Source organism: Drosophila virilis, chromosome 2, assembly GCF_030788295.1.
Source record: "Drosophila virilis strain 15010-1051.87 chromosome 2, Dvir_AGI_RSII-ME, whole genome shotgun sequence".
Taxonomy (NCBI): domain Eukaryota; kingdom Metazoa; phylum Arthropoda; class Insecta; order Diptera; family Drosophilidae; genus Drosophila; species Drosophila virilis.
This window is the reverse complement of record NC_091544.1, coordinates 3,246,093-3,264,857: the sequence shown is the minus strand read 5'-3', so window position 1 is coordinate 3,264,857 and position 18,765 is coordinate 3,246,093. Positions and strand designations below refer to the sequence as shown.

The 18,765-nt window shown below is 42.0% G+C and overlaps 5 protein-coding genes across 5 annotated transcripts; 2 read left to right on the top strand and 3 right to left on the bottom strand.

Moving 5' to 3' along the window:
* Nucleotides 1-269: 269 nt before the first annotated feature.
* LOC6634916 (probable cytochrome P450 9f2) lies at nucleotides 270-3,333 on the bottom strand. Its single transcript, XM_002058640.4, has 4 exons — nucleotides 3,056-3,333; nucleotides 1,291-1,807; nucleotides 570-1,227; nucleotides 270-512 (listed from the first exon to the last, which is right to left on the bottom strand). The coding sequence occupies exons 1-4, from the start codon at nucleotides 3,256-3,258 to the stop codon at nucleotides 346-348; spliced, it is 1,545 nt and encodes a 514-aa protein (XP_002058676.1). The 5' UTR covers nucleotides 3,259-3,333; the 3' UTR covers nucleotides 270-345.
* A 3,754-nt stretch (nucleotides 3,334-7,087) lies between these two features.
* Nucleotides 7,088-8,735, top strand: hkb (zinc finger transcription factor huckebein). Its single transcript, XM_002058639.4, has 2 exons — nucleotides 7,088-7,876; nucleotides 7,947-8,735. The coding sequence occupies exons 1-2, from the start codon at nucleotides 7,228-7,230 to the stop codon at nucleotides 8,183-8,185; spliced, it is 888 nt and encodes a 295-aa protein (XP_002058675.1). The 5' UTR covers nucleotides 7,088-7,227; the 3' UTR covers nucleotides 8,186-8,735.
* Nucleotides 8,736-13,812: 5,077 nt separating this feature from the next.
* LOC6634914 (uncharacterized) lies at nucleotides 13,813-15,464 on the bottom strand. Its single transcript, XM_002058638.4, has 3 exons — nucleotides 15,250-15,464; nucleotides 14,797-15,023; nucleotides 13,813-14,734 (listed from the first exon to the last, which is right to left on the bottom strand). The coding sequence occupies exons 1-3, from the start codon at nucleotides 15,306-15,308 to the stop codon at nucleotides 14,274-14,276; spliced, it is 747 nt and encodes a 248-aa protein (XP_002058674.2). The 5' UTR covers nucleotides 15,309-15,464; the 3' UTR covers nucleotides 13,813-14,273.
* Nucleotides 15,465-15,522: 58 nt separating this feature from the next.
* On the top strand, nucleotides 15,523-17,947 carry Skp2 (S-phase kinase-associated protein 2). The gene is made up of 5 exons (XM_002058637.4): nucleotides 15,523-15,683; nucleotides 15,924-16,869; nucleotides 16,931-17,333; nucleotides 17,396-17,555; nucleotides 17,632-17,947. Exons 1-5 carry the CDS (start codon nucleotides 15,625-15,627, stop codon nucleotides 17,816-17,818), a joined length of 1,755 nt encoding a protein of 584 aa, XP_002058673.1. The 5' UTR covers nucleotides 15,523-15,624; the 3' UTR covers nucleotides 17,819-17,947.
* On the bottom strand, nucleotides 17,841-18,275 carry LOC6635112 (uncharacterized). Its single transcript, XM_002058636.4, has one exon. It carries the CDS (start codon nucleotides 18,254-18,256, stop codon nucleotides 17,963-17,965), a length of 294 nt encoding a protein of 97 aa, XP_002058672.1. The 5' UTR covers nucleotides 18,257-18,275; the 3' UTR covers nucleotides 17,841-17,962.
* Between the last annotated feature and the right edge of the window lie 490 nt (nucleotides 18,276-18,765).

The window sequence follows — 18,765 nt, the reverse complement described above, 5'->3', positions numbered from 1 at the left end:
TTTTGTGCTTTCCAATTTTCCTTAAACCAGATTCTAATAGAAATTAACTCAGCTTTTAATTAGGCTTTTGTGCAAAAATATAACCATTTATTAATTTCTTTTAATAAAATATATATGTATTAAATAAAAATGTCCATGGTTGTGCCTTACGACAAGGCCGTTGGGCCTTTTCCCGATGTTTATACAAATTTTATTTCATCTATTTCAATCTATATTTATGCATCTTTATCTATTTCAAAAGAATATGCACATGAATATACATAGATACATTATGTTTCAATACGAAATATAATCATTATTTATTTAAAGTTTGTTACATTTGAATAAAATCACAATTTGATCGATTTATTTACGCGGAATGAGTTTAACCCAAAAACCATTTTTGGGCTTCAATTGAAAGCCGGCGGAGCTGAGGACTAGGGGAATGCAGCTATTCTTGGCCGGAGCAATACGGAACTCTCGCAGCAAATAGTATATCATGGCTTTTGCCTCGAGTAGTGCGAATCGTGAACCTAAGCAAAAGATGTTTAGCAAGAAAAATGTTTCAATATTTCCCCATATTCACTCACCTATGCAATTGCGTTGACCAATGCCGAAAGGATAGTAGGTGAATGGCTGAATTTTGTCCTTGTTCTCGTCGCTAAAACGATCTGGGTCGAACTTGGTCGGATTTTCGAAGTACTTGGGATCACGATGGAAGCCACAGGTGGGCAGCCAAACGGCTTCGCCTTTCTTGATCTCAATGTTCTTGCCATCGACCACATAGGTAATGTCCTTGTTGCACTCGCGATCAATCGCAATGGCCGCCGGCCACTTGCGCAGCACCTCGGACACCACCTGGTCTATGTACTTCATGCCCATTAGAGCCTCGTAGGTCAGTTGGCCGCCTTCCAGATCGCTGTCGACCTGCGCCACCTCCTCGTACAGTCTCGCCTGCACATCCTCGTTCTCCATGAGCTCCTGTGCGCTGAAACACATGAGCACCGCCGACGTCTCGAAGCCCGCAAAGAAGAACACAAAACATTGGGCAACTATGTCGCGATCGCTCCAATCGCGAACTGTGCCCGTTTTGGGCTTATCCGTGTGAAACATGCCGCGTGCCTCCATCAGCATGTTGATCATGTCGGGCCGCACAATGTTGTGCTCCTGACGATACTTCATGGCATCCAGCACCAGGCGCACAAAATAGTCAACGCTTTTCCTGTCAAACAGCGAAATTTTCAGCAGCTGCAAGTAGGTGGTGGAAAATATTAGTTCGGATAACCAATCGGCAGCTAATTCAAATATTACCTTACAGAGTCGATTGGCAATGGTAAAGAAAAAAAACTTCAAGTTCTGCAGCGCATTAAAGGTGGTCAACTTCTTGCCCATCAAATAGAATGTGTTCTCTCGCTCCTTGAACGAGTTGACCTGCAAGCCAAAGGCCGTCGAGGCAATGACATCGTTGGTGAATCGCGTACAGTAGTCTTTCGTGTCCAGCTCGATTCCACTTTCCGGCACCTGATCATGCTTGAGGCCATCGACTGCCTCTTTGGCCACAATGTCCATCAGCTGGAACATCTGGCGCATCTTGCTGCCCGTAAAGGCAGGACTCAGTGTGCTGCGCATGTCCTTCCAACGAGCATCGCGCATCGAGAACAAGGAGCTGCCGAAGAGATTGTCCATGTCGTGCGGATTGTCATCATCGGTGCCAAAGATATTGCGATGGTTGATAAAGTGATCGAAATCCTTGATTGTGATCTGCTTGATCAATTCCGGATCGCGTATCATCAGCAGCGGCTTGCGCTGCTCAAAGATGCCAAATACCCTATAAAACAAAAAGTATTCATTCCATTTTGGGTGACATTGACCGATAAGAGTGTCCAACATTTGTGAGTCATCAAAACTTATCTCGACCGTTAAACAGTTATACTAAAAAATAACTTAAGATTAGCATTTATCATTTCGTTTTACTCGTACTTCTATACTATCTAAACTTATCATAATCGAAGTAAAAATAACATTGATAACGTCGATTATTAAATTTTGTTGTCTGTACTCAATAATGACACATATCTGAGGCTTTGAAACTGAGACCTTAAATTTCAAAATGTGAACAAACAAAAACGAATATCTTGGACTCGCCGATAGTTAAATACCCTTTCAGACATTTGCCTTACGATTTTCCAGAGCTGATTTCCTGAATTAACTGAAAATATTATCAAACTCATTTTTACCATTTCTTCCTATACAGCTAAATGATATATCAGTCCGATGTTGATGAGATATTGTTTATATAAAGAAGCAAGGGGCTTGCTTAGTCGAAATATTTTGAAAAACAATAAGGGTTTTTAAAGAAAAAATCTTTTTTTCTATTCATTCCTTTGTCAGCTATACAATGTCGGTCCGATATGGTCTGATAATCAAATAAGATTTTGCTCATATGAGGACAGTAGAGTGCAATATATACATGTCAATATTAATCAAGATATATTAATGATGATTGATAATTGCCTCAAAAAAAAAAAAAAACAGAGGCGGATATTGCTGTGTCGACTCAGCCATTGGCACTGATCCTGAATATATATGCTTACCATATTGGCCTTACACATTTAATGACAAAATACTAATACCTTCTACAAGGGTATTATTTATCAAACCAGATAGGTTATCTAGCAAACGCATTAAGATAGCTTAAGTGGAAATGAATATATTATATTTTAGTTAAGATCTGGCCTTAGGGTCAACTAACAGATACTTTTGTATAGAATCTATTTTTTAAGCACAAACAATCAAGTGTGCATAATTAGAAATATCTGAATACTTAATCGTAAAGCAAACGCATGTAGAATACGAACTCAAATTCAATTACAGCTGCGCACATTCTAATTGATTGAGAGCAAATGTATCTTTGTAAACGAGTAGCTACTGATAAATGTATCTAGATGCGTATGTTTCTATCTAATGATTTAATGATGTGATGAGATTGTGCTTAGACTAAATATAAATCTCGACCTACTGAGCTATAATATGCAATAACCTGTTTGCTATCTAGTCGAAGCGCGAATATACTCACTTGCCATCGCCCTTGTTGTACAAATCGACGATCAGATCAAACATGGATTGTTGACGCAATACCATTTTGTACATGTTTCCCACGAATGGATATGGTTTTTCATAGTCTATGCCACGCTCCTTGAAGAAATTATAGTTGGCTGTGGCCCAGCGATAGGCCAGCACCAGGACGACGACAAAAATCGCCAAAAACTCAACTAGCATCTTGATTGTTCACCGATCTAGCCAACCCGTACGGTGAGACAACGAAATTCCAACTGAACAACGCGACGTTCGGAGCGCACAGAAATCAACTAATTGGATCCCACACGAATAAACGAGTCAAGTGCTTCGCTTCAATGAACGGGAGCTTTTGTTCCGAGCTTTGGAAATGATGAAATTTGTTAAATAAATATAATATATTAATAAATGTACGCAATCGTGTGTGCTACACACATATCAACAATAAACAAAAGCAAACAGTTCTATTATTAAATTCTGTGCCTCTGAACTTGACTGTCATTTGAATGAACTTGCGAGTGGGTGTGGCCAGCGAGTGTAAACAAATGCCAGTGCTCGACTATTAGATACCCCGTAATCAAATGTACTTTACTCACAACCATTTGATTTGTTATACATTTTTTTAAAATAAGTCTCAGGCTATGAAGTGCACAGGTTTTCGTAAATGCTACAAATGTGATCGACTATTAGATGCCTCTTAATCAAACATACTGTCCCTCTTTTCTTGTACGTATATTGCTTATACATTTTCAAAGATAAGCTCTCGGACTCTCGGCGCATAGACTTGAATATGTATATATCTAAATTTAAAATAATCTGTTTATACCAATTGTTACACAAAATTTCCAAATTATGCTCCAAAAACATATTATACATATATGTCATCATAAGATTGACGAGATTATATAGTATCATTTTGTGTACTTCCGATTCTGCAAGTTGCTAACATTTGCTTAAGTTAAAGACGGTATTTTTTATATCCACTTAAAATAATGTACAGGAGAATTTCCACATAGACGCATATATTTTCTGGTAAAACAATATTTTGTTTTTATTAGTATCTAATATAAGACTTTGAAGATATCACAAATTTAACATATACTGAAATAAGCACATAAATATATTTTATATGTGACTAGGATTTTAACTATCTTAATCTTATTTTAAAAATTTTACTTTTATAGTATCAGTAGCAGCGAAAATACAAATCTAGTTTCCAGCTGAACTCTCAGTTTAGTCTCTGGCGAAATCCTAGCCCCCCCTAATCCCGCCTGCTCTCATATTGATCACTCGTTGATCCCGATTATAATTGATCTATAAAGATCACACCTAGTCCATTACTTGAAATGATCAATTCAAGCTATTATAGGCGCTCAAAAGCCTAGCATGCTTGTGCCTAATCCAATAGAGCCGGATGTATCCTGATCTGTGCACGGATTGTGATCACGAAACTAATCTTGAGCACAGCGCACGATCCATCGGGGCCATGGCTACGCTTGGCTTATCTCCGTTGAGCGGAACGGGACGATAAGCATGTTGGCAGAAGTTGCATTCGAAGTTTGGTTAGGATGTGTTTTTCCCTGTTTCCCCTGATGCCACAACGTCGCCATCTAATGAGGCGCCTTCCCATATGTTGCCGTGCTCGCGTCAGCTCGTGAAATTTCCTCATTAATCAAAGTATGAATATGACGCCATATCCTTATTGTTTGCTCTAATTATGCTCAGGTATAGCTAGAAAAGCGTCGCAGACATGTTCCATGAATGAAACATGAACTGGCTGGAAATGTGCGATATTTAATTATTTTACAATATCTTCTTTCAACATTTATGATCATTGCATTGTTTTAGGTAGGTGCTACTTTATGACGCCGATGCCGATGCCGCTGCTGCTGCTGCTGCTGCTGGTGCTGCCGGGGCCGAGTCCGTTCCGAATGCGTGGAAAATCCCGCGCTCGTTATTTGACAAACATGCGGGGAAAGTCCCAATCCAAGGCGGCTGCTAGCCTAAGTGCCTAGCCTACACAAATAAGCTCGTGGATTTTTTATGGCCTTGCCGCGCCCGGCAGCCCACCTACCACCTACCTGACAGCTAGCCGGGCGCAGTTTCCTGGCAAAGCGCATTTATGAATGAGTCCCTGGTAACACGAGTCGTGAATGAATCTACGCTTAGGCGCACTGCACTTTTATTACAGGTACTAAAACCACCTACAAGCACGGCCCTAAAACCCTACCTAACCCGATGCAACCCGAATGCAGCCCCGCAGAAATGCACCCGTTGCACTCATTAGCGTTGCAGAGAACAAAGCATCTTGCACTTAATCCTAATGATTTCCCTTTTGTTTCTAATGACGCAGCGGTAGGCTTATGTGTTGACGAGCAGCGATCTCCTCAACTGTGAAGCCACAGTTCAGCAGAACCGCGGCTAATACAACAAAACAATCGATTAATAACAGCATCAATATTAAATGATTCTTTTTTACAAAATCACTGTTCACAACGTAATTTTGACAAACATAACTATTACTATTACTATGGCAGATATGAATAATGAATTACATATTTATAAATTATTTCTATTTAGAATTATATTTATTCGTATATATTATTTGATAAGACTTCTCTATGTATTTTTCTTTCAAATGAAATACTCTGATTCCTTACTCTTCGGCAATTTCTACACAAAAGCAACTTAATTTTGCAAAATGTTATACATACGATCAAACATTTGTTTTCACTAGAAAATGAGATACAGAAAGACAAAACGTATGCAAGAAATACAGATGCATATAATCTCAATACATCAAAATATAAAAATATCTTTTAATACGCATATTCATTCCAATTAAATCAAATATTTGCATTTGAAAAATATTTTTGTTAAATATATATTCGCCACGCTAAAAAAATAGCCTGCTCTTGCTTTTTCGACAGTTGAATGCTGTCAATATTTTTTTATGTCTTTGCACTATCTAACTGAATATTGTATAAATCGAGTTGAAAACTATGCCAGCACATTTGTCTAAGCAACACCAGCTATCTTTTAATGTATCTATTTTTTTTTTTGCATATCTCCATTTGGCCGGGCGCAAACGCCTACCAAGGGCCGCAATATATTCATGTCATCCCCCGGAGCTGGCCCGGGCGATAAGCTTAAAGCAACTGTACCATTTTACATGCTCAAACCTTAACTCAAACCCCAAAGAGAATAATATTGAAGCCACAATTTGGTCCGTTTAGAAATCTCAGCGTATTCTTATACATATATAGGATACACATTTTGCATATTTAAAGCAGAAAAGTTGCCACAAAAGACGAAGAAGAGGCGACCAACCCCCAGTAAGAAGCACTTAATTCAATAATAAATTGCCGCCACACAGAAGGGCAGCAGCTAAGGCAAGCCCCGAATCAACCCAGTCAGAGCCCACAGATAACCAAGTTACAGCTCAGCTTTGTTTGGCAACGGGTGCGGGGAAACGGGCCGGGGGGCCACAGACCAGCCCAGCCCAACCCAGCCCAGTTTTGCGCCTCAGAGACAACAACTTTTATCAAATTGCGTATAAGGGGGTTTGTCGGTAGGTAAGCGTAAAATTCATAATCATGAACGCTTCGCTTAAACTTCCACCCCGTTGGGAGTCACAAAAGGCAAATAGATACTTCCTTACATATATACTTAATAAATATAGACGCGCAGTGCTGGGAATATGCACATTAAAAGCGAAAGTCAAGATGAAATACACGAGTACATTATATACAAGCCAGCGAGTGTGCGTGTCTGTGTGTGTGTGTGTGTGTGTGTGTGCGTGAGTATCTGTGTATTTGAGTCTGCGTGAGCGGCCATTGTTGTGCGCCGCGAAAAAACAACCCTGAAGCGTGCCTCTCGCTCACACAGACAGATAGGCAGCAAATCGATGAATGGAGTGTGCGTGTGTGCGTAAATCTGTGTGTCTGCGTGCATAGGTAGGCCGCTAGCTAGGTAGGCCTATCTGGCAAGGACCTTTGCGTCCAATCTCTTTAAATTGTGCGCCGCTCGGCCGGGAGAGTTCAGTTCGAGTTGAGATCTTGTAACGCACACACACAGCTCCGGCTAAGCAATTGCAAGCCAAGTGTTCCTCCGCCCAATTAACGCAGTGATTTTCTAATTTAAAACGAAAAAAAAAAAAAAACGAAACAAATTATGTCGACAATTAACATGCACCCACCGCAAACGTATTCGCGCCTGTTCCGTCCCTGGGATACGCAACGCCAAACGCCAGCGCCGCCCGCCCGGACCGTGAAACGTGAACGTGAACATGAACCCGAAACAGTGACCATCAAAACGGAGCTGCCCAGCAGCAGCAGCAACAGCAGCCGATGCTGCTATGGTCAGGATAGCGACCGGGAGTCCTCCTCATCCGCGTCGAGCTCGAGCTCGAGCAGCAGCAGCAGCAAATCCAGCTACGAGGATGCCCTCAACAGCAGCTACACGCGCACCTCGACTCCCCTGCTGGATGCCACGCCGCAGCCAGCGTTTCCAGCTGCCTCCGCGGTGGCGCCACAGCAGTTGTCGCCGCAGCCAGCGCCGTTTATGCCCGCCAGCGAGCTGTACTATGCCGCAGCAGCAGCAGCTGCCGCCGCTGCCAATACACCGGCCGCGGCTGCCTTTGGCATGGATCCATTCACCCTGGGCCTGATGGAGCAGGAGTACGCTCGTGTCATGGCCGAGGATGCGCAGCTGAAGGCGCTGAATGCACGCAAACAGCGGCCCAAGAAATTCAAATGCCCGCACTGTGATGTCGCCTTCTCCAACAATGGCCAGCTCAAGGGACACATTCGCATACATACCGGTAAGTTAAACGCAGCCAAAAGATGCTCGATTTGCTTTACTAACTGGACTTTATTTCATTGTGTTTACAGGCGAGCGACCCTTTAAGTGCGACGTGGAAACCTGCGGCAAGACCTTCACACGCAACGAGGAGCTGACCCGGCACAAGCGCATCCATTCCGGACTGCGGCCGTATCCGTGCAGCGCCTGCGGCAAGAAGTTCGGTCGTCGCGATCATCTCAAGAAGCACATGAAGACGCATATGCCGCAGGAGCGCCAGCTGGGACAGGCCATCTTTATGCCCATGTATCCCTACCTGTATGGCTACTAAACAGTTAAGCCCAGCTGCTGCAGCTCCAGCGATCTGTGAAGCGCTTGCACGCTTTAAACACGCTACAAGCCCAACTATCTACCAACAACAACAACAACAACAAGCAACTCAGTGCCGGCCAAGAAATACTCTGTCTTAGAGCATCTACCTCAGGCGTACCTGGCGCAAACTGGCGCAGACAACACACACACACACACACACACACAAAACAAACAAACTACCTCTGAAGACGATATGGATATCCGTGACGATATATATATATATATGCAAATATTGAGCTATTTATTTTTTAATGAATATTTACATTTCCACTACGTGACGTGAGGTAGAAGCGTCGAAAAAAACCCACACATGTGTAAATAAATCCTTAAGTGATCCTTTCTCATATGCTAAGCGATTAAGAGTTTTAAGAGACATTCTACATATTAGATACCTAAGAATATTTTTCACATTTTTATATGCTGAATGCGGTTAATAGCAATATATACGATTTACATTTAAAACATCTAGTTAAATATTCAGAGCCATATTATACGATTTATGTTTACACAGAAAAAAAAAAAAACAATATATTCGTTGAAGTTCTTTTAACTAAACAAAATATCTCTAAGATATCTAAGATGGGAAATTAATTATTTAACTTTTCTTGATATTTCGACAAAATGTTTCCCGTTTAAATGTTTATTCACGACTTTGCGGCCATTTTGCCCGTGCCTTAATGACTGTCACTTCCCGCTAACCAGATCATTTTGGGCAAATAATTCGCATCATGCCGGCGAAAATCAAAGCAAAAATCTGCAGTTTGCATTCGTCGGCACATTTCGGCACCCATACCCAGCAAAAGGGTTAAAACTCACAAGTCATTTGTGGCGAAATCTGCGAAAAATTCATTCACAAAGCCGACCAAAGAAAATTAGAAAAAAAATCCATTAATTTAGGCCCTTAACTTTTCAGCCAGAACCTAATCATTTACTGTACTTATTTGTAGCTAGATATGTATATATACGTATATATATAACTGACTGATTTGAGCCCGGTGCAAGGCAATTTTCTCACAGTCCCCTGGCCGAATCAATTGCAATTGTTCACGTATCCTTGCCATTACTCACACGCCAGCTTGCGTCATTCATAAGGACAAAGAGTGGCCCACCTGAGCAAGTAAGTGCAACAAGATAGACACAAAGTCTGCACTGACAACATTTTGGAATTTATATGTAGGCCTCGGCAATATCAATGTGACTTCTACGTGTGCACAATAGCTGCAATTTTGTTAAGCGTAGCCGAGAGATGGGCACTGCCTCTCAACCTTTTTACGAACAGGCAGACAATGGCAATAAGGTCGCTTGATAGAGGCGTGCAGGTCTCGCAGCTAGATCTACCTGTGCCCTCTGGTCAGTCCTGAGAAGATTTTCTGCCAGACAGTGCGACGTCGTCGTCATGGCACAATGATCTAACTAATAATGTGTCCCATTGATTCCTATAATTCTGTTTGCAGCAGACACAGCGGCCACACCTCGAGCACTTGGCCAAACCATACCCAAACGGCAACAAGTTCAAATACCCATTTCTCAAGATGATATGCTTTGCGTCAGCATCACGAATTGTTGTCGTCGACATCGATGTTTGCCAAGTATTGTCCCCCAAATTGCTGCCAATTAATTAGAGCATTCGTACTTTCTTATTGATTCTGAAGTGTGGGAAGATACTTTAATTTCCCATATACATAAATATATATCATTCAGCTGCTTATGTCAATCACACGCACAAGTGTCTTGAGTTATGGCCAACAGCTTGGACATATATTTGTGTTTACACTTAAGCAGGCAGAATGATGCAGGGTGTTGCGTGTCTTTTGTTACAACTAAAGATCAAAAATGATATATGCACATTTTCCAATAATTATTAGATCTCTTTTGTTATCCTTATATCAATATCATAGTCCTTTAAGCATTCTGCGCTTACTGCAACATGAAACAGAATATTTTCTGTTGTTACCGCGTTTTAAGAAACTGTTATTTAGTTATAATTTTAAGACCTCTTAGAAATCGGCATGGATCTTTGATATGTGCGCCTAAAAGACAGTTACCTAATTGATTTTAAGAAGAAAAAATATTCGAATCAGGTGCTAATCCGTCTAGCGGATATTTTTATTTATGCTAAATTTGAAAATTAATTTTGTGAACAAATCATAAATTAATTATAAAAATCAATATAAAAATCAATTTTTTTTGTACCTCTCCTGTATATATGTCAATTGTTTTGCCAAAAATCAGCTAACAATTTTGACTATAACATGACAGGTAAAGTATATATATGCCGGCCACACTTTATCAAATGGACAAATGTTATGAACTTTGCATTCTGCAACAGGATAATGTGTGGACGTCTGATGGGACGAGGCTTAGAGAGAGGTCTGGCCAGTCTGCAATAAAATCTTGTTATTCGGGCTTAATCACGCTTTTTCATAATAACAAACTGAAGAGAACTATTAGTTTTGTATAATGTGGACAGATTGTTGTAAAATAGGTTTTACTTTTTATTATATTAAGAATATATTTCGTTCTTCGATTATATATATTGATTTCATTGATCGATTAAATGCAATAAACTAAATAAGTAGAAACTTTGATTATTATTATTGTCATAATTATGCCTATTGTTATTGTATCTATTATTAGTGTATCTATTATTAGTGTATCTTTTATTAGTGTATCTATTATTGGCGTATCTATTATTATTGTATCCATTTTGATTAGTCGTTGTTTTGGCTGCCTGATTGAGTGGCCCACTTGGGCACTTCTTCCACCACAATAATAATTAATAATAACATAATATTTAACATAGAAATATCAACAATGTTTATTCATTTAAATTGCCAACATACATGTCATTTACATTTTATGTGCTTAACAGAGGCAGATGGTTTTGAAATATGTTAACATTGTTAACATATGTTAACTTAAGCATAATACTTCTGCATTAAACTGAGCCGTGCCAGTATAATAAAAAGTGTATAAGAACTTTCGATATTTTTAATAAAAAGATATATGTTTTGGGCACGTTTTGTCCTGTTACAAATATGATTGAGCATAAGCATGAAATGCTTTTTGCATTTTTATAAACAAAAGAAAATATTGTATTAAAAAAGAACTTATATAAGAAATTATATTTTAAATGTGGAAATTTAATTTGTCAGCCAATCGCATATTATTTAAAGAAATTCGACTCGTAAGCAACAGTAAATATAATCTAATTGCACTGAAGAGTCAGTCATTGCACAATATCTGTGCCATAAACATGTTCAGCACATTTCGTAGGAATTATAATCAAAATGAAAAATAATAATTGCCCAACTATAAAAGTAAACAAGACCGTATTGTGGCAGAACAATCGCAGAGACAAAGTCACATCCTAACAAGAAAGTAGTTTGGCTATCAATAACCCAACGAGGTCTTGAGACAATTGCCACGTAGGAGGCACTGGGCTAACTGCCATTCATGACCACAAAAAGGCCAAACAAAGGTCATCGGGTGGTCCAGAAATTTTGCAACTAGATAATTGCCAACGAGCAGCAGCAGGACGAGATCTTGCACTTTCCAACCAGGCCACACAGAAAATTGAAATGTCTTTTGTGCCCTAATAGAGAAATATACGGGCCATAATTTCGCAATGCAACAATAGTGGAGCAATTGAATGGGCAGTGCAAAAAAGTCAACTAAATAAAAGAAAAGAGCAGTGCATAGAGAAAAAAAAATGGAGTTCCTGTTTCGATGGATAAATCAGCGTAGATAACCGATTGCTACCTTTCACAGCGCCAGTTCTCGGCCAAGCAAAGTGCGTCGATGGTTTTCAACCCCGTCGAGGAACAACCCTCATCCCCTATGCGCACACACACACACACACACACACATACAACCAAGGGCTGGCAGGGGGTAGTGGCAGTAGTGGTAGCTGTTGCCTGTACAAAGTGTCAGAGGATCCATTTAATTGGGAAATTTATTGGCCAGCAGCGGGAATAGGAGACAGCCTGTCTGGGCCTCTTGTTGGCTTTCTTCGGCTCGCATGTTTGCGGTTGCTGGAAATGCTTTCACAAGAGGGAAAGGTAGACTAACCCATAAAAAAAAAACAAAAAAACAAAACCAAAACTAAAGACAAATTCGTGTAAAGAAATGGATTTGTATCGCAAACACGAGTAAAGTGCCACGCAGTTGCCTAAAATATGTCGCACATTGCGACGTGTGTGGCTGGCATGTTGGTATTTCTATGCTTTGTGTGATTTTGTGCTCGTTCCGATTATGAGACTTTCCCGCTAATTATATTTGTACAGGCCACGCTTCAGAGCCAGACGAGCTACTTATCAACAGGCTGCTTACAATCGGCGATTTGCGATCGTATTTTCCAAGCCCGAGTCTCGTCTAATCCTAGGCGGAAAAGTGGGTATGTCCCGACACACGCTAAACGATGCGTTTATCTGCATAAACACACTCTTAATAAGTCGATTGTCTGCAACCTAATCTCCTTCGCTGCTTCGACTCAACGCACCTAATGAGCGTATCTTTCCATTATCTCACACTGCAAATGTATGCAATTTGGAACCTAATCCTAACGCCGGGACTTGCACAACTCTGCGCAATGTATGACCAGAGATAGTTGCACAGATAGTTGTGTGTTGAGAGACCTAAGGACTTATATGGTTATTCCGCGCACATGGCCAGAGGTGAGCCATAATCTGTTTGGTCAGATAAACCACACTCAGATAGTCCCCTGACAGATAATGGAGAAAGATGTGCAGCATTTGGTTTCCACATAGCATAAAACTTTCGTATTGGCATTAGTTTGCGCCGATTCACCCTTAATTAAAAACACGTTCATCATTATTATGCAATTGCATTCAAATCGAAACCAGAAATTCGACCAAAACAACAACATGCAGCGCCCAGCTGGACAACATGCCCAAAAGGTAAACAGTAGGTGGTGCCGGAAGTGTCAGAAAATTCAAAACAAACGTACGTTTTGTCTCTGCTGCAAAGGTCGCTCTGCCGTTTCCCAAACTAATCAAAACTAATGATGACATAATTGGCTCGATTGGGCCAAAGGAAGCAGCCCAGTCCCGTCCTGTTCCTTATGGGCATGCAATCGAATAGAAATAGGAAGTGGTTGTCGCAGCACAAGACAAAGCCACACACACACACACACATACAGATTGTCCTGGCAAGGAAACAGACATCAGTCAGGGGTCCTCAGAAACAGAACAAGTTAAAAAAAAAACAAAAATGAGAAAAAAAGGTAATTGATTCGTTTGCAAAATGCAATGCGATGACACTTGGATTTTGTGGCCCGCGGTGTGGTCCCGTTCGGCAATTAGCCGGAACGTTATAATTACAATGGGGAAATTGTTGTGACATTTTGGTGAAAAGTCACAAGTCTTGAGCAATTCATCAATAAACTGCCACACGGACTGCTTGCCTTCTTTTTTCAAATTTCGTTTTCTACGACATTTTTTGTCTCCATCCCTGCCCGGCACGGATGTTGCCCCGCGGCGTAGCGTGTGCTACCGTGCAGTCGAACTTCCCGTGAGGGCAACAAAAACATAATTAAAAAAAAATAAACAAAACAAAACTCGTAAATAAGTTGTATCTTAACAATGACTTGTTTTATTTGTATGCACATAAAACACAATTACACTGCTCAGTAGCAGCAGAAAAAGGGTATATATAAAACGAGTATAAAAATTACATTCGAGTATAAAATGCCATGAAATACTTGTATAAATAGTATGTGTAAAAGTTGTATCGTGCGTTTCTTTCATCAAGTTTTGTTGTGCAATTCAAATGCTTATCAGACTTGACCAGGCCATAGCCTTAAACATATGTACATATGTTGACTTACGGACTACGAGAAAGATAAGAAAAAATATATGTATATATATATGTATATTCGATAGTTATAATGTGGCATGCAGAGGGCATCTTTAAGTAAGGCACAAACAATTGAGCCGCTGAGATTATGTGGTGCTCGTTGCTGCAACGCTTGATCGAACATTTCCATTTGAGGTTACATTAGGATTATACTTCCGGCCGCCTTCTGCCTAGTACAGCATTATGGCCGCCTGATTCTTGTCTTTGCTTGGCGGCTCCGAGCGATGACGATCGCGATTCTCGCGGCGTCTGGCATACAGCAGTATTGTTATATTCAGCAAGACAACAATTGACGAAATAACAACCAAATAGAAGCTGTAGCCCAGATGGGCCAGACCGTTGCTGTACCAATGCTGTTGCTGGTGCTCCGCCAAGAGCACATTGTGTGTGAGATACTGATAGAACTGCACTAGCCAGGCCAAAAATGCAATCACCTGCGCACAAGCCGCCGACACATTGGACGCCAATAGAATCACCATGGTGCCGCCTTTTTTGGCTGCTGACGCTGATTTAAACACAGCGGCTATGGCTGCTATGGCGCACGACAACAGCCCGAACCCAGTGCCAAGTGTGGTGAGCAGCCATAGCCAGAAGCTGGTCTCGCCGTGTTCGGTGCGAATGAAGTTATAAACTGTGCAAAATATAAATGGAATATATTAATATTAAGTGAATTAATATAATTGCATAGCTCACCCTCAATCTGATTGGTGCGCACACCGAAGCCGAGATTCAAGTGATGCTGCCCATAGAACAGCCCAAGATTGACATCACCTTTGGCTTCCGTCGAATTGCTGCGCCGCGGATAGGCGCGCACCCAATGATTGGTAGTCATACTGGCCAAGAGTAATCCTATGGCCAGACAACTGCCAAAGAATGTTGAGAACACAAGGGCACGCGTGCGTAAGCTCATCTTGCTGGATCTGTATGTTGGGAAGACAGGTGTAAATGTACCAAATCAAAAGACTCTAGGGACAAACTAAAATTCAACGTTTTGCCGCACTAACGCGATTGTGACGTCACATTGCGCATCTCTTTTGTCCCATGTCAAATGCAACCTTTCAGTTCTAGCTGACATGGGCTCAGGCTACAACAAAGAAAGTGCAACGCAAAACAGCAACAAAAGCAGGGCCCAGCCAATTTACTCACCTTGCGAAAGTGGCTCTGCGGAAAGGGACGCAGACGCTGTCGTCGTATCTATGTATCATTTGCAGCGCACTTATATCATATTTTGAGCAATTTATGCGTATTTAACGAACACTTCCGCCGAACAATTCTTTGTTCTATTGATTTTTTGCTTTTAATTTAAAATTACGATTTTCCCAGCCTTTTTGATCAATTGTTGTTGTGTTTTCCCTGTGACCTGTCAGTGTTGACTAATTTGCTTGGTGCTGGAAAACAGCAAATTTCATGAAATGTCTGGCAGCACTGTTAAAAATAAAAACAGCAGTGGCATATGGCAACGCCGCATACAAAAATAGCGCGTAATTTGTGCGTAAGAAAAAGAGAAATTCTTCAATAAATATGAGTAGTCGCAAGCACAAAGGAGCCGAAAATATTGAAAATCTGTGTCCTGTAGCCAGGTAAATATGTGCATCAACGAAAACAACATTTGCAAGCCCGCAAATCGTGTACGCCCGCCGAGTGCTGCGGTCAGCAAATGGCGCGAACTATTCCAGTGACGTCACATGCATTGCAAAATTAAAAAGTAGCAGCGAAACGGGGCCAGCACATAATTGAAAGGTGCTTGACCCGTGCTGACCAAGCAACTGACCCGTACTTGTACGCCCAGCACTTTTTAATAAATGCCCAACCTGTTACAGAAAACGCTCGACGAGTAAGAATAGTGCGGTCGTCGCAGCTGCTGTGTCCGCAACAAAAACATCGTCGCTTTACGAGCACACCTCCTCGCCCTCCGTGCTCACCTTTGAGGCACTGGAAGAGATGGGCATCGGTATGTTGGACTCGGAGGAGAGCAGCTCGTCGGCCCTCTCAGCAATTACGCTGGCTGTCAGCACCACCAGCGACGAGAACTCCAATGAGACAACACCCTGCACCAGTGTGCCACGCATGGCACATCAGCAGACACGCATGAGTCTCAACTCGACGGCTTCGACGCTGGACAGCAGCAGCGTGAATAACAACACCATTATTGAGGTGTTCTGCGAGGAAAGTCAGGAGCGTTTGCTGCTGCAGTCCGCCGAGAAGCTGCACGCTCTGGCCCAGGCCAAGCGCACTGCGCTGGTCAGCAGCGAGTGTGGCAGCAATTCCAACTCGCCAAGCAAGCGCACCAGAAATCCTCTGGCCACAGTCACATGCAATAATCAAATTGAGTCCCTGCTGCCGCCGCCGCCGCTGCAACAGACGCCGCTCAGCTTGCTGCCCTCGACCAGCAAGCAGGCGTTGTTGCGGCAGAAGAAGCCGACGGCAACGCCGCCGCCGCCGACGACGACGCCGACGACACTGACAACCCGACTGGGGCCTACTGACAACTTCTTTGTCTATCGCACGCCCTCGATGAGCGCGCACATCAGCAGCGGCATCAACTATTTTGATAGATTGTCCGACGAGATTTTGCTGGACATCTTCAAATGGCTGCCAAAGAAGACTTTGCTGCGCATCGCAACTGTTTGCCGACGCTTCAATTGCTGTGCGCGCGATGAGACTCTGTGGACACGTCTGGATCTGGGCTTGCGCACACTGCGTCCCCACGCCTTGGAGCAGGTGGTAAGGCGCGGTGTGCCGGTTCTGCGCCTGGCCCAGGCTGATGTAAGACCAAACAACGTTGGACACATTTCCAATGTTATCTAATCGCTTTCATCCCCCACAGATACAAGATCCAGCTTTTACGTGCGAATCGTCCACAGATTTTCAATCTCGTCTGCAATATTTGGACTTGAGTCTTGCTTCGATTTCACTGAGCTCCTTGCGCACATTACTAGCCCAATGTCGTCAGCTAAGGAAGCTCAGCCTGGAGCATGCTGAGCTTAATGATGAGATTTGTTTTGAGATTTCGCAGAACAGTTCGCTGGAGACCCTCAATCTGTCCATGGCCAGTGGCATAACTGCTCAGAGCGTGCGTCAAATGATGGAATCGCTGTCGAAACTGAACAGCCTGAACATCTCGTGGACTGATTTAAGCGCTGATGCCGTCACCGCGCTAGTTACTCACATCCCATCCAATGTAATCCGATTGAATGTGGCCGGCTGCAGGCGTGTGCTCTTCGACACACGTTAGTTACAGCTCAAAGGTCATGCGTGAAACCATTTGACATGCATCTACCTCTTCTTTCAGATGTTGCAACACTGCAGAAACGCTGCCCCCAGCTGCTGGAACTTGATCTTTCCGACTGCAACAGTCTGACGCCGGCAGCACTTGCGGCAATCATGAAATTCAACAGTCTTGAGTATTTGTCCGTGTCGCGTTGCTATCTCATACCCGCTGCTAGTTTTATGTAAGTTATCCAACAGATAATCCCGCAGTATCCTATCATTCTAACACTCTACTCTGTATCTCTCTCAACGATGCAGAGAACTCAAGAAGATGACTTCACTCACCTATCTGGACATTTTCGGCATGCTGTCGGATGCCGCCATGGAGGTGCTCGAGAAGCAAATGCCCAAAATAGGCATTAACAAGTTTATACATAGTTCGGTAGGACGCCCAACTGTGGGCACGCGTCGCACCTCCATCTGGGGGCTGCGCACCCGCGACTAAAGCTCCCAACAGACACTCATCAGACAATTAAATTTCTTTAATTCTTTTTCGTTGCGTTTATAAGCCGCCTAGCGCAGTTTTCGTATTTAATATAATGACAATAATTAAATGTCACGTTTAGCTTTTCAATATCAAGTTTTTCGTTTACTCGTCAACCTCGCTGGGTGGAGCGACTGGCTTCTCCCACGTCCAATCATCCCAGCTAACGCAGTCCTTCAGGCTATCAACAAAACCCGTCTCATCCGGACAACGCACCTTGATGGCGGGCTCATTAAGTGTCTCGCACTTCCAGTAGGACGTAGCATCCCAGTTATCACGGTAGATTCCAACGTCCAGCTCCTCCTGCGTCTTGCAACCCGGCTGACCATCGCCGTTGTAGGCGTTGACCAAACCGCATGCAGCCACTAGAACCAAACAGATTGTAAGCTGAAGTTTCATTGTGCCTCAACTGATGGCTTGCTCTTGGACAAGTGTCACCTTTTATAGTCACCTTGGTGGTGTGATAAGCCAACTCAAGTGCAATCTTTACGTGAAAAAGCTTTTAAATATTGGCTGGTATGCAAACAATTGCCAACAACGTGGCTGATGCAAAGTTTGTACAATCTTTAGTCGGAACTTGTTGGACGTTGTTTAATACAAAATAATTTATAAGAGTTGCAAAACTCAACCGCTTGCCGTTTCCTCGGCTTATCCTCGCTGCAGAAAATAGAAAATTCTAAAGAATAATTTTATATAATTTATTGCATGAGTAATATTCACATATATATATATATATATATTCAAGTCTTTTATAAGTTACATGTATATTGTATATATAATTATTGATAAAAATGGTATTTTATTAAAATAAAATTAAAGATTAATAGATTACAGTTATGTAATTTACACAAGAAAGTAGAGAAAAGCATGTCTTGGAATATCGTTAATTTAAATTTAGGATTTTTGGC

Coding starts and splice junctions, on each gene's coding strand:
- LOC6634916 (XM_002058640.4), bottom strand. CDS start 3,258: ATGCTAGTTGAGTTTTTGGCGATTTTTGTCGTCGTCCTGGTGCTGGCC. Junction 1,808..3,055: donor TACAACAAGGGCGATGGCAA/GTGAGTATATTC, acceptor TTTGTTTTATAG/GGTATTTGGCATCTTTGAGC. Junction 1,228..1,290: donor TTGCCAATCGACTCTGTAAG/GTAATATTTGAA, acceptor ACCTACTTGCAG/CTGCTGAAAATTTCGCTGTT.
- hkb (XM_002058639.4), top strand. CDS start 7,228: ATGTCGACAATTAACATGCACCCACCGCAAACGTATTCGCGCCTGTTC. Junction 7,877..7,946: donor ACACATTCGCATACATACCG/GTAAGTTAAACG, acceptor TTGTGTTTACAG/GCGAGCGACCCTTTAAGTGC.
- LOC6634914 (XM_002058638.4), bottom strand. CDS start 15,308: ATGATACATAGATACGACGACAGCGTCTGCGTCCCTTTCCGCAGAGCC. Junction 15,024..15,249: donor CGCAGAGCCACTTTCGCAAG/GTGAGTAAATTG, acceptor CCCAACATACAG/ATCCAGCAAGATGAGCTTAC. Junction 14,735..14,796: donor GCGCACCAATCAGATTGAGG/GTGAGCTATGCA, acceptor TATTTTGCACAG/TTTATAACTTCATTCGCACC.
- Skp2 (XM_002058637.4), top strand. CDS start 15,625: ATGAGTAGTCGCAAGCACAAAGGAGCCGAAAATATTGAAAATCTGTGT. Junction 15,684..15,923: donor AATCTGTGTCCTGTAGCCAG/GTAAATATGTGC, acceptor AACCTGTTACAG/AAAACGCTCGACGAGTAAGA. Junction 17,334..17,395: donor GCGTGTGCTCTTCGACACAC/GTTAGTTACAGC, acceptor CTCTTCTTTCAG/ATGTTGCAACACTGCAGAAA.
- LOC6635112 (XM_002058636.4), bottom strand. CDS start 18,256: ATGAAACTTCAGCTTACAATCTGTTTGGTTCTAGTGGCTGCATGCGGT.